Source organism: Phyllostomus discolor, chromosome 6 (assembly GCF_004126475.2).
Source record: "Phyllostomus discolor isolate MPI-MPIP mPhyDis1 chromosome 6, mPhyDis1.pri.v3, whole genome shotgun sequence".
NCBI classification, from domain to species: Eukaryota; Metazoa; Chordata; class Mammalia; order Chiroptera; family Phyllostomidae; genus Phyllostomus; species Phyllostomus discolor.
In genome coordinates this window covers 165142698-165156422 of record NC_040908.2, presented here as the reverse complement: position 1 = coordinate 165156422, position 13725 = coordinate 165142698, and the positions used below count along the sequence as shown (strand labels likewise).

Sequence of the window (13725 nt, the reverse complement as noted above, 5' to 3'; positions counted from 1 at the left end):
ATCCCCACTTCCCAGCCTCAGGTAGGATGGAGGGAAGAAGAAAGAATAATGACTAGGCCTCTCCTCAGAACCAGACTCAAAAGCTTTCAAACCACCCCCCTCCGCAAAGATACCCACTCACCGCCTGCCCTTGAACCTAGTTCCCCCAGCACAAGGTTTGATGGTCCCCTGGAGGGGCCCCTTCGGCCCTGGCTTTGCTCAGCCCCCTCCCTGCTCGCTGGGAGGCCCCAGCTCAGCACGAGGGGAACTCAAGGGTCCTGTGGGGGAGGTTCCCCTTGCTCCCATTCTGTTCATGTCCCTTAGGAGCTCGCAGTAGCCACCCCTGCCCCCATTGCAGTGGAGCTCTGGAGACCGGTTGCTGGACGGGGGCTGGTGGCCTGTGCGGATGGACTTCTACGGGTGGGGACGCCACAGCCGGTGACTGGAAGGCCCCAGTCTCCAGACTTTTCCCGAAAAGGGGGTGCCGAAGCACTTTAAGGGAGTGAGAAGTGGGGTGAATAATGGCCGCAGAAGCACGTATTTGCTCCCGGATGGCCCCTGCAGGAACCTGCCCGCTCTTCCCAGCTGACCCATCCTAAATGACAGCCTTCTAGAGTGGGGGTTTGCCTTTCCACAGAGTTTGACTGTTTCCCCACAACCTGGCTGGGTGTCCGGAGCCTTTGTGGGTCACTCCTGTGGACTTTTCAGGGGCCAGGTGGGCCTTCGCCTGGGGAGTGGGTAGTCGGAGAGTTCCCTGCACTTGCCGCTCCCTGCCAGGGCCACTCTGCCTCCCCCAGGCCGCTGCTGAGCCCTCCCCACCTCCTCGGAACACCGCCTGCTCCCCGTTCTTACTCATCGTGTTTTTCCACCTGACTTCTCAGCACAGGGTCAGCCTTGTCCCCCTCTGTTTCCTAAGTTGGCCCTGACTCCCCAGGGCACGGTGGTGGCGTCAGCAGGGAAGGCAAGGCGAGGAAGGCAGGCCGATGACTGGGTAAAGTACTGCCCTCTCCTTGGGATACAAGGGAGCGACCTGAGTACAGAGGGACCCGGGGGGCATAGAGACCCACTCAGGAAAGGGGCGTAGGGGCAGGAATCAGCCCTGAAGGCTGTTCTGCATCCCCCAGTGAGTTCCGAGATTCCCCAGGAGTCTCTGAGTTCCTGCTCCTCATGCCCTTGCTCTCTGCCACCTCCCTGCTGGGCCAAGGGCTGAAAGGACCCCCCAGTGCCCTGAACAGGGAGCTGCGGCTGAGTCGAAGCCACCGAGGTCCAAGGAGAATTGGTGTCTCGGTCTTGTTTATGAAAGAGCCTCTGAACCCACGTGCGGGCCCAGGGAGCATCTTCCAGAGGAGGGGAGTGAGGGTGCCACTTGCACCCCCCGTACCGGAGCCCGATATGGGGTTCCCACTTCCATTTGGAGCCACTTCCGGGAGCTGGTTCTCGGTGAGCGCTATTTTCAGTGCTCTCGGGCCTCTGCCTGCTGAGCTGGGGGCCTAGGGGCTGGCCTTTGCCCACCTTGACACCATCAAATCTTGTGCTGCCTCCTTTTCCCCTACCCTCTCCCCCCCACACTGTTCCTCCTCTGAGACAAGCAGACATAAAAATGGGGGTCCCCCTCCCTCTATGCCCCCCAGCCCCTCCCTTTCCCAACCCTGGACTCTTCCCAGGGAGTTGATGCCGGTTGTCTCCTTGTCTCTCTCCCCCCACTCCCTGGGCTGGGCAGGTGACCATCTCGGTGGACGGGATCCTGACCACCACAGGCTACACGCAGGAGGACTACACGATGCTGGGCTCGGATGACTTCTTCTACATCGGGGGCAGCCCCAACACAGCCGACCTGCCGGGCTCGCCCGTCAGCAACAACTTCATGGGCTGCCTCAAGGATGTGAGTAGGGCGAGGAAGGGGCTGCGGTCAGCCCGGGACCCTTTGTCCCTGTCTGCGGTGTGGTCTGGTGGGACCTGGCCAGCGGCCCGGGCCTCCGTGCCTCTCCCAAGTCCCTGGTGGGAGACCTTCCCTCTTCAAACCCTGAGGCCACTGACTCCACCAGGGGGCTTCTCTCTCCCATCCTTGAGCCTCGGAAGCCCCCCCCCCCAACCCTCAGAGGGCCCTGGAGGCAGCTGTCGGGTGAGAAGATCCAACCCCTGCGTGTGAGCCCCAGCTCTTCCACTCACTAGCTCTGCGACCTTGGCCGAGTCCCCTGACCTGTCTAACTCTTAGTTTCCTTGTCTGCGAAACGAGTGGTCCCTGCCTGCTTCTCTCGGTGGGTGTGAGGAGCAGATGAGAGTGTACACAAAAAGACTTCGCCAGCCGGGCAGTGTCAGGAATGGGGCCCCCGTTCTGGTGCTGGGTGAGAAGACAGGACAGAGAAAATGAGTGGGGCATGGGAGTTGCTTGTTCGCAGCCTCTGCGAGTGAAGTTCTAGAACAGAGGCCAAGCCAGTGGTCTGGGGATGCTGAGCAGGGAGCCCCCAGGGGTGCATGGCAGGGTCCCGTGGTGCTGGCAGCTGCTGGGCAGGGGTGGCCAGGCTCCCCAACGCCTTCTGCCTCTTCATTCGGGACCCCGGCCCTCCCTGCAGGTGGTCTATAAGAATAATGACTTCAAGCTGGAGCTGTCCCGCCTGGCAAAGGAAGGGGACCCCAAGATGAAGCTGCAGGGGGACCTTTCATTCCGCTGTGAAGACGTGGCTGCCCTGGACCCCGTGACCTTTGAGAACCCCGAGGCCTTCGTGGCGCTGCCCCGCTGGAGCGCCAAGCGCACGGGCTCCATCTCCCTGGACTTCCGCACCACGGAGCCCAACGGGCTGCTGCTCTTCAGCCAGGGCCGGCGGGCCGGGGCCGGGGCGGGCGCCGGGGCCGGCAGCCACAGCTCTGCCCAGCGGGCCGACTACTTCGCCATGGAGCTGTTGGACGGCTACCTCTACCTCCTGCTGGACATGGGCTCCGGGGGCATCAAGCTGCGGGCGTCCAGCCGCAAGGTCAATGACGGCGAGTGGTGCCACGTGGACTTCCAGAGGGACGGGCGCAAAGGTCAGGAGGCCTCTGGTCCCTTCTCTCACCCTGGCCGCTCCTGTCCCCGTTGCCCCGTTGTCCTCCACAGGTCTCTTCTGGCCTACTCAGTTTCCTGGCCTCCTCCTCACCGTTCCCCAAGACCCTCCAGGCCCCCCCTGTCGTGGTCTCCGGGGTGCAACCGGCATTGTGTTTGGAGACCTGGGCTCGCACCTCAGTGCTCGTCACTTACTATAGCTTTAGGCCCATCACCGATCCCCCTGACGCTCGGTTTCCTCACCTACAACAGGAATCACTGCATCGGGGTCGTCAAGAGGCGAAAACAAGAGAACACCATACGGGCATTAACACGGTGTCCCCACAGAGTAGATATGTCATCCCCCTGAAATTCTTCCTAACCATGTCTCCTTTCCAACCAGATACATCCAACTTTCTTTAACGGGTTCACTTTAGAAATACCCAGCGAGTGCCAGCCCTGCTAGGTGCTGTCCAAGGTGCTGGAGTAGGGAGAGCCGTGAGCCAGCCAGTCCCTGCTGTCACAGAGCTCCCACTCTGGTTCTGGAGGGGGCGGGGGCGGGGGGTGGCGACAGTGGCTGCCCCAGGGAGGGAGGACCCCAGCACAGTGAAGCAGCAGCCGAGAGTGCTGAGGTCAGGCGAGTGCTGCTCCATGAACCTTCTGTGGCCTTTGGCCACCCTCCCCTCTCCTTGTCCCTCTCCATCCCCCTCTTGTTTTCTGCCTAATTCATCTTGTTGAACATGAGAGAAGTACCCGAGAAAGAGAGAACCGATGTAATGAGAACGGACATATTATCCCATTGAAGCACTTCCTAATGTCAGCTAAATGTGTGTGCTCGCCCAGCGGTCGCCGCACCAGGCCTTGGAGTCCAGGTGGGGTGACCGTTAGCCCACACACAGGAGGAGGGGGCAGCCACGGCCCCCGGAAGTGTCTGCTTCTCACGGGCTAGCTGTTTCTTCCTCTCCCTTCCTCAGAGGAAGGCCGCCTTTCCGGGGCTTGATGGTGTGTGGGCTCCTCCCCGGTCTGGTCTCCTGCTGCCTCCTGGGGGCTTCACCTTCACCTGCTGCCTCCTGGCGTTCCCACTCCGGTGATCAGTCGCTCTTTAGGCCGGAGAGCTGCCCAGGCCTTGCACAGAACCCCTGGGCCTCCTGCTCTGCCTTGCCCTCAGGACGTGGTCTCCTCAGCTTCGCACAGAACTCCAGAGCCCGCCCACAAGGTCTAGCTGGTCCTTGGGTCCCTGTCTTGACCAACCCTGGCCGCGTCCAGTGGCCCGCGTCCACCCGTGCACACCAGCACAGACCGGGGCAGTCACTCCCACAAAGCTCTCTGACTTTTTCCATGGTCAAACAAATTGTAGTACATTAGACATAACATAAAATTTACCATGTTAGCCACTTTAAGTACACAGTTTAGTGGCATCAAGTTCATTCACATTATTACAACCACCACCACCACCACCACCACCACCCATCTGCAGAATGTGTTCGTGTCCCCAAACTGAACGTCTGTCCCCGTTAAACACGAACGCCCGTCCCCTCTCCCTTGGCCCCTGGCAGCCACCACCTGGTTCCTGCCTCTGTGAGTGCTGGTCTGTAGACCCCTTTCCTGTAGGTGGGGTTACACAGCACTTGTCCCGGCTCAAGCTGCTCAGCAGAATATTTCCAAGGGTCACCCATGCAGTAGCCAGCATTTCTCTCCTTGTTATGGCTCAGTGATATTCCACTGTGTGTCACAGACGCATTTTGTTCACCCGGTCATCCATCACTGAACATTCAGGTTTTCCCTTTCCATATTTTGGAGTGGCCTTGGGAGTAAGGCCTATACCCAATTTTTTCCTCTTGCTCGGTAAAACGTTTGAAGCTCCTACCTGATCCCAGATCTTTTTCTAAGGCAACCCAGCTTCTTCTTGCAAAGAACTGTCACAGTCCCCATGCTCCGTGCCTGCCCCCTTCTCCTGGCCGCCACCCTACCTCTCAGGCCCCAGCAGCTGACCCGCCTGCCCATCTCGTCCACCAGCCACAGGGGGGGTCCAGGCGGGGGGCAGAGAAAGTGGGCTCCGGGTGGGGAGTCCTGGCTGGGTGGGGTACTTGGGCGCTGCTCCTCCCCTGCTGTGGTCCTTTGGGCAGGTCCCCCAGTTTCTCTAAGGCTTGTCTGCCATTTCAAAGTGGGATCGTGAAGGGCCAAGTTCACAGGGTGACTGTGAGACTTAAGTGATGTGAGCGAAGTGCTGAACGCTCAGTAAGTGTCGGTGGGGGACACCCTTAGGTTCACCCCTTTGAGCCTCCGTAGGGCTCTGTGCCTCTAGTGGCTGGTTTAAGGGACTGCAGGGGAGAGTGAGCTGTGCATGATCCAGCCCCTCTGGGGTGTGTCCCCCTCCTTCCTGTGCGTCCACCCAGGACTTGCTCAGGTGGGGAGGGAGGAGTCTGGACCTCCCACGGCAGCAGGACTGGGCCTGGCTCAGGTGAGCTCCTGACCTTGGGGGCACCTTCGTCAGACAGCACCTGAGCAGATGAGTGCGGCCGAGCTTCCCCCCGCCCCCCCGCCCCCAGGGCTGCTGCAGGGCGTGGGGTGGGGAGGCCCGGCCGCGAGGTCAGCGGTCCTTTCCGGCCTGTGGCGTCTCCCCACCCGGCCTCCCCCACTGAGGCCCAGTTTCCTTTGACCCCTAGGCTCCATCTCGGTGAACAGCCGCAGCACACCGTTCTTGGCCACCGGGGAGAGCGAGATTCTGGACCTGGAGAGCGAGCTGTACCTGGGCGGTCTCCCTGAGGGGGGGCGAGTGGAAATGCCCCTGCCCCCGGAGGTGTGGACGGCGGCGCTTCGGGCTGGCTATGTGGGCTGTGTGCGGGACCTCTTCATAGACGGGCGTAGCCGAGACCTGCGGGGCCTGGCCGAGGCACAGGGGGCTGTGGGTGTTGCCCCCTTCTGCTCCCGGGAGACGCTGAAGCAGTGTGCATCTGCCCCCTGTCGCAACGGGGGCGTCTGCCGAGAGGGCTGGAACCGCTTCGTCTGTGACTGCGTCGGGACCGGCTTTCTGGGGCGGGTCTGTGAGAGAGGTGAGGCTAGTCTCCACCCCGGGTGTCCTGCTGCCCACATCCGCGGCCCCTCCTCTCCAGGGTGCCCCTCATAGACCAGGCCTGGGCCTGTCCTCCTCGTAATGATTCTCTCCGTCTTCTCTCTCCCCCCACTGGCCTTTGCCTGTCCCCCGCTCCCCGCTTCCCCCACCCCTGGGGCAGAGGCCACGGTCCTGAGCTATGACGGCTCCATGTACATGAAGATCATGCTGCCGAACGCCATGCACACGGAGGCGGAGGACGTGTCTCTGCGCTTCATGTCCCAGCGGGCGTACGGGCTCATGATGGCCACCACTTCCAGGGAGTCAGCCGACACCCTGCGCCTCGAGCTGGACGGGGGCCAGATGAAGCTCACCGTCAACCTCGGTAACCACCCCACCCCGTGCTCCTGACCCTGTCCCTGACCTTGCCTCTGACTCACGCCCCCTCTGTCTGGAGAAGCTGGTGGGGGCCCCAGGGAGAATTTGGAGGTGGGGAGGGTCGGGGTCCTGAGAGCTCCATTCCCGGTGAGGATGCCCGGTGCAGGGTGAAGCTCTGCGCTCGGTGGCGGCGTGTGGGGCTGCCCCGAGTGTGGTCCCTCCGTGTGCCCGAGAGTGTGCGAGTCATGACAGCCGCCCCTCCACGGTTCTCACAGAGGTCTCGGCGGCCTCTGTCCTGTGCACGCGCACACATGCACCGACAGCTCATTCTTGGCTGTCGCCTCATCTGCTCGCTTGTACGTGGTTCATTCACTGGGGCGCGCCCTGGTGCGGAGCCCGGGCTCGGCGCAGCGGCAGGTCCGGAGCCAAGGAGGACCTGCCCCCGTAGCCGCCCTGGTGTGCTCTGTGCTTGAAGAGCTGTGTCTGTGTCTCCGCGCCGAGGTGCCTGCGCGGCCCAGGATGCCGCGAGACACGTCCTCTTCCTCTTGTCTGCTTTCACGTTGGAGCCCGTAGCTGCTCTGTGAGGACACCAGGGCACCAGAGGGTGTTGCTGTCCCTGTTTTAGAGGCTGTGAAGTTCATATGCTGCCTTATGCCATGTGACAAAGCTAGTGGGGGTGATGGGAATAGAGACGCGGGGAGCCCTGCCTCAAACTCGGGTCCTTTGCCTGCAGCTCAGTGCTTTCCTGCCTGGCTGGCCCTGAGCTGGGGGTGGGAGGGCACGGGGGCCCTTGCCTTCAGGGGGCTCATGCCTCTGCCCCTGCCCAGAGCAGGCTGAGCTCCGCTTCACCCGGCACCCCTCCGGGTGTCCTGCGGGCAGGACCGGGAGAGGCCTGCCCGGCGAACAGAAACAGCAGGCTCGCTCATCTAGCTCATATTTATGGTCCACCTTAGAGGTGCCAGGTGTATCCCAAACCAGGGGTGCGGTAGTGGGTGAGACGAGGCCCCACCCACCGTCACGGAACTTCTGTCCAGGGAAGTTAAAAGATCCTAAGCTGTCCAGACGGGGGTCACATCTGTCCATTCCAGACTAGCTGCTCTAAGCGAACAGATGAGCAGCACCCAAGGGCCTGCGGTGTAGGAGGACTCAGGTCCCTGGGGTCACTTGTGTCCTGGGTGTTGGGGAGAAGGGGGGCTCTTCTGGGCAGGTTAGGACCCTCGGCTGGAGACAGCACAGCTTCGGGCTTTTCATGTTTATCTAGAGTCTCAGCTAATGCTGGTCTCCAGGGCAGTCGTGGGGTACACTGTGTCCTTTTGAGGGTCCAAGAACTTGTTAATACATTTATACTATGTTTTTTTTTTCTTTCCCCTCTTGGCCACCTGGCCTTCGTACTCCTAGGACAGGGATTTGCAGAGCGAGGTGGGAGCTGGGGGCGGGGAGGCGTGAAGGCAGCCCGGGTCCGGGAGTGGTTTTACGGTTCCCCCAAGCTCTGCCTCTAACCCTGGTCGCAGCCCAGAGTGGGTGGCAGCGCTGCAGGGGAAGCAGGATGGGAAACACCTTTGGGCCACCCTGTACGGGTCTGCCCGACACCCCCGGGTGCCCCTGAAATGGCCAGGGGAGCGAGGAGGCGCCAGTCCAGGGCGCCCTGAGTGGCCCTGTGCTGCTCAGACCGCCGAGGTCTGTGCGCCCGGCACGGGACGCTGCCTCGCCCAGGGGTGCGCATGTTCTCCACGAGGCTGTGCGCGTGGTGGGGACACAGCAGGGGGACTCGGGGGCTTTCTGTTTGTCGGGAAGGCAGATGCTTCTTCCTCCCTTGGACTGCCTTAGGTCCCCCACAAAGAAGCTTGGGTTCCTTTAAGTTCGACAGGAGGCAGTGTCCTTGGCCGGAGAAACGTGCACTGGGGGCCCTCAGCACCTTTCATCCTTAGGGTCTACGTCCTCCTTCTCATGGCCATTTTTTAAAACACTCCTGTTTTATTTTACTTATGCATTTTTAAAAGATTTTATTTTTTTATTTTAGACAGAGGGGAAGGGAGGGAAGAAACATCAATGTGTGGTTGCCTCTCGAGCGCCCCCTACTGGGGACCTGACCAACCGCCAACCCAGGCATGTGCCCTGACTGGGAATCGAACTGGCGACCCTTTGATTTGCAGGCTGGTGCTTAGTCCACTGAGCCACACCAGCCAGGGCTTCCCATGGCCATGGTGTTCTGTCTGTGCCACATACGTAGTTAGAAGTTAGAGAACGAGGTGGTTCTCAGGCTGACAGTCAGCAAGACAGTCCTTCCCACCTGCCTCTCCCCCTCGTCTGTGCCTAGTCCCACCCACAGAGATGCCATCTCTGACATGATGGCTCACGACAAGCTGTGACCAAGTGCTTGGTGCAGATGCATGTGTCTGCAAATACCAAGTAAAGTGTACACAGGGTCGTGTGGGCGCTGTGTGGTCACAAGACACAACAGGCTGTCTGCACCCAGCCACCCAGCCTTGGGCCGTGATGGGGGAAGGGCAGTGGGCCTGGGGCCAGGAGATCTGGGTTCTAGCCCTGGTCTCCCTGGTAAAATGGGGAAAGGAATCCTTGCTCTGCCTACTCTCTGTGATGGTTTTGAGGCTCAAATGGAATAATGGAAGCGATCCCATTATACAGCCGCAAGACACATGCTGGAGACTCACCAGCCTTCCTGCAGGAAAGTCGTGCTGGGATAGGGACGCTAGCTTAGAGCCAGGCTGGAGGCTTGCTTCCCCTCACATTGCGTGACCCCAGCTCAGGGTCAGCATTCTGACCCCCGTGCTACGCAGGGCCTGCGAGGCCTCGCAGACAGGCAGCACCACTGAGGCCCCAGCCCTGGGCTGGACTCGCTCCTGGGGAGCGGAGAGAAGACTGATGGGGCTTGGCGTCCGGCCTCGTGGTCTTGTCCTACGGGAAGGGAAGCGAGCCGCGTGCAGGGGGCGGTGCTGCTCCCCAGGGGCTCAGTGCAATGATGCAGACATCTGCAGGTGCCGGGTCCTGCAGAGGGAGCTGTCTGCCAGTGACCACTGGGTGGGACAGCTGGGGGGAGGCACGGAGTGCCTGTCTCAGCAGACGGGGTGCATGCTAGGCCAGAGAGGCCCCGAGGCTGTGCTGCTTCCTTGCGGGCAGAGGACGCCACGGAAACCTGCCGGAGAAGCCGGATCGTGCCTCCCGCCCTGGCCCCGGGCTCCGGCGTATCTGCAGATGCTGAGCAAGTTCCCAGGGCTCTGCGGCCCGCAGCCCCCGAGCAGAGCGGTTACTGTCCATCCCTGGAGGACCAGAGAGTCCTCTGGATTCCTCATCCTGCTCCAGTGTGACCTCCGTCCCAGGGTTCCTTCTGCCTTGGGTGTGGCCCCCGGGGCCAGTTCTTGGCCGGGCCACCTGTTCCTCCTCACCCTCCTCGGAGTTGCCCTCCGACAGGTGTGCCCACGAGCTCCCTCCCACCTGTCAGTAACTGGAAGGACACATTGTAATGAGAGGATCTTAGAGCCGGAGGGGCCCTTAGAAGTCACCTCCTTCAGCACATCGGGAAGCTCCCCACTGTGCTCAGACACTGTCTGTGCCAGGAATGCCTTGTCTCTGAGGTGGCCATTCTGATCATCAGGTCGTTCTGCTTAGGTGGCAGCCCCCACCCCCTGTTCTGAAATGCCCACTTGACCTAGTTCTGCCCTCTTGAGCCGTACACAGCAAGTCCGACCCTCGTTCACGTTGTACGCCAGGCTAAATACACGTTACATCCCAAAGCCCTTTAACCCCTGGGGCCGTGGAAGGTCACCTCGTGCCCACCCAGGGCTGGTCAGAGCTCCCTCTGCTGGCTGGGCTCCTGGGGTGACAGCTGGAATGAGGGCTGCACCGGGAGTGCACACTGCCACTCTGCAATGTCACTTCTGAGAAGGGGCTCCAGCCAGTGGGCTCCTGAGGCTCCTTGCATAGAAGCCCCCCCCCCCCAGCAATGCCCTTCATCTGGGGGGGATGGGGGTGGCAGGGGGGGGTCAGATGGGGCATAGGAAGCTGGTTCTTTCTCTGAGTTACTTTCCATGCAGGTGACTTCTTCCCACCTGTGCCATCACACATTCATATCCTCACCCTGGGCTCTGTCCAACCAGGGCCTCGGTGGGTTTGCGCAGACCAGTCCCTTCTGTCCAATCCCTGAACCTGAGGTGCCTGTTATTAGCCCACAGGCCACCAGCTAACCCTCCGGAGCGGGGCAGGGCGGTGCACCGTGGGGCCGTGTCTCCCACGCGCTCGCAGCTCCCGGCTCTCCTCCCAGACAGTGCTGGCTCCCTCCTGGGGTGCCTGTCTTCAACGCGAGCTTGCTCTCCTCACTCCCCATCCGAGTAGGGGCTTCCGAGAGTGTGGTCACTGCAGAGGGTGGGCCTGGAGCTGACACCTCTTCTCTGGACAGATGGACCCCCTTTCCTGGTGCTCCCCTACCGAGGAGGGGGAGAATTGAACTCCCCGGACCTTTTCCCCAATGGAGTCCACCTGCCCTGTCAGCCCTTTTTTCTTTTTTGGACCCTTCATTGGTGAAGACTCTGCTGGCCCCGAGAGAGCCCCCGTGACCCGACTCCAGGCCTGGCACCCTCCCCTCCCCTCTCTGTCCAGCTTCCCCTTCTCTCTGCTCCCCCTTTTCTTCCTCTTTTTCTCTCTGTGCCTTATCTCTTTCCTCTTTCTGGAACTTCTGACTTCCCCTGTGCCTGCCCCTTGACCTTCTGCCTCCTCAACCCTCCCCTTGGTGCCAGGCTGTGGCTCAGGGTCCCGGCTGCTCCCCCCCACTCTTCTGCTGCGGTTGACGACGCGTGTGGAGCTCAGCTGTACTGCCGGAGGGGCCCGTGCCGCCCAGAGCCCCAGGGGAATCTGCTTACCTCCGCTGCAGGAACCTTCAGGGCCCAGGGATGCCGGGTTCCCCTACGCCCCTTTGCTTCCTAGCCCCTGGGGTTCTCAGCAGAGCCTGTTCTGGCACGAGTCACAGAATGTCAAGATATTGCTATTAACCGAGGGCTTGCCTCTGAAAGGCAAGAAACAGCCCTGTGAATACCTGTTTCCTGCTCCCGGCTCAGGATCCTCTTGTTCAAGCCCCTCAGAGCACAGGGAGGGAAGCTAAGGCTTAGAGAGGTTTGCCCGTCCCAAAATGAGATTAGGACCCAGCTTATCTGCCTCCTGGCACAGGACTTTGCAGTTCCTGGCTGTTGGGTCTGAAGGAGAGAGACACCCGGGATCCTACCTCCCAACTTCACAGGGCCCCGGGGCTCCATTCCCTCTGCAGGGCTGGCCAGCTGGCGTGTTGTGGGCCATGTGCCCCAGCAGGGGGACGGCCAGAGGCCCAGGATGCAGCTCTATGCAGACAACCCCTGCTTTCTGGCCATGTGGGGCCCTCAGAGCCTAGAGTTGGAGGACAGCCACACTGGGGCAGGGGCAGGGGACTTTGCTTATGGTGCCTGCTTGTCCCTGACCTGTGTCCTCAGAGTCATGCCTTGGGGGTCTCAGTGTCCCCATCTATGAGGCCGTAGCCCCTCCTAAGGAAACAGATAAATACCAGTTCCTCTTCAGGGTGAGGGGCCACTAGGTCCCCAGCGACAGCCTGGCATCCTCTGGGTTAGGATGGGTAGAAAGAAGGTTCCTGTAGGGGTGGTGCCAGCCCCTTGGGACTTTGGGAGGCACGTGGCCACCGGAAGGGGACCCTGGGGCAGACTCCTCCATTGAGCTCAGAGCCCAGAGGGCACGGGGAGTGATGCGTCACAACCTGAGCTCTGAGCAGGGGGTCGTCCCAGGGCAGGGGAGGCAGGGGTTCTGGCCGGCCCGCGCACCTCCCTCCCAGAGATGGGGCGGTGTTGAGTTGGTCAGGCCCTCAGCCCCCGATGATCCCCTGTACACTGAGATTCCCAAGGTGCCCATCTCCCTCAGACAGGAGAGGCCTGGGCCCTTCTAAGAAGGGAGAAGCAAGCCCTCTTCTTGTCGCCTGATTGCCTTGCCCCCCAGCCCTGGGGAGGGTTGGAGCCCTTTTGGGGGCAGGAGGTAGAGGGATCCAACCGTGGAAGGGGAGAGAGGGCACCTGGGCACGCGTGGTCCCCGGAAAGTGGCCCCGGGGGGGACCCCCCGCCCGCAGACACCCCTCCCTGTGAAGGATGTAAAAAAAAAAAAACTTGTTCTGCCTTTTTGTCTCCCCTTCCCCTCTGCCCGCCCCATGGCCCCCCCAGACTGCCTGCGCGTCGGCTGCGCACCCAGTAAGTGGCTTCCCTCTTCTTCGGCAGAGCCCCGAGGGGCTTGGGACGCTGGACACTTGGGCCTGGGAGGGATGGTGGGGGGAGGAGAAGCCTTCATCACTGGCTTGCGTGGGGGCTGGGCAGTGGGTGTGGGGAGGGGAGCCAGGGTGGGGAGGATGGTGGTGTGGCTGTGGAGGACAGAATGGGCCAAATGAAGCCAAGCCAGGGAGAGTTTGTTGGGGGCCTGGGATCAGCATGTTCACCGGGTCTGGGGAAAGGAAGGCCAGCAAACCTCAGCATCTCAAAAAGGGTGGGACAAAGACCTGGTGGCCCCTGCCTGCCCTAGGATGGCCCACCACCCTTTATGGGCAGGAAGGAGCTGGAGAGAGGGGCTCCGATATTCCGCTGCACCTCCAGAGGCGGCCACTAGGGGGAGGGCGAGGCACGCAGGAGAGAAGATGGGGCTTGAGACGAGTGGAGGCCAGCTTGGTCAGGGCCTCAAAACGGCCCTCCCAGCGCCTGTGTCCCTTAGGGGCCGAGTCTCTGTAAATGGGGGTGCTTTCAGAGCGACAGTGAGGCTGTCAGAAAGGGTGAGTGTGGACACTTCTGAGCGTCCCAGTGCCCTGGGCTCAATGCTGTCTCAGTGGTTCCTCATGGCATGCCCTGAGGTTGTGTAGGAGAGCGCAGGAACGGGGCAGGTGGAGGCGGAGGGACTCCGTGTGTTGAGCGTGTCTCTGTGAGTGCTTGGTACCTGCATGCGGATGTGTGATGAGCCCTGTCCCCTGCCGGCCTGAGCACTGGGGAGCCCAGGGGTGACTGGGAGTGCTGCAAGGTTCAGCACCATTCTAAAGATGTTTCTTAGACTTGGGAGCAGATCATCCTGGTCTTGATCAATGGTCGTAATTCCTAAAAAACATGCCCCTCTCTGGCCATGCTGAGTGTGCCATGTGTGCTTGCACGTCAGGTTGTGTGGCGTTAACCTGCCTGTGCGGGAAGGTCACACTGGTCCCTGTGTAGATGGGGGGCCGTGTGTCTGTGTGGAGGTTCCACTGCTAGCGCGGAAGTGGGCGTGTGGTGAGGCTCTG

At 61.3% G+C, this 13725-nt stretch overlaps 1 protein-coding gene across 19 annotated transcripts in view; it reads left to right on the top strand.

The window, feature by feature from the left end:
* Positions 1 to 13725, top strand: part of NRXN2 (neurexin 2) — a 103824-nt gene that overhangs the window by 46975 nt on the left and 43124 nt on the right. For 13 of the 19 annotated variants that reach the window (XM_036029685.1, XM_036029682.1, XM_036029680.1 and 10 more), the window contains 5 exons: positions 1700 to 1861; positions 2553 to 3003; positions 5665 to 6051; positions 6232 to 6435; positions 12635 to 12661. In XM_036029685.1, the coding sequence (XP_035885578.1) occupies positions 1700 to 1861; positions 2553 to 3003; positions 5665 to 6051; positions 6232 to 6435; positions 12635 to 12661 (1231 nt within the window). The remainder of the gene's footprint in view (positions 1 to 1699; positions 1862 to 2552; positions 3004 to 5664; positions 6052 to 6231; positions 6436 to 12634; positions 12662 to 13725) is intronic. The other 6 variants (XM_036029692.1, XM_036029693.1, XM_036029691.1 and 3 more) reach the window with 1 other exon arrangement.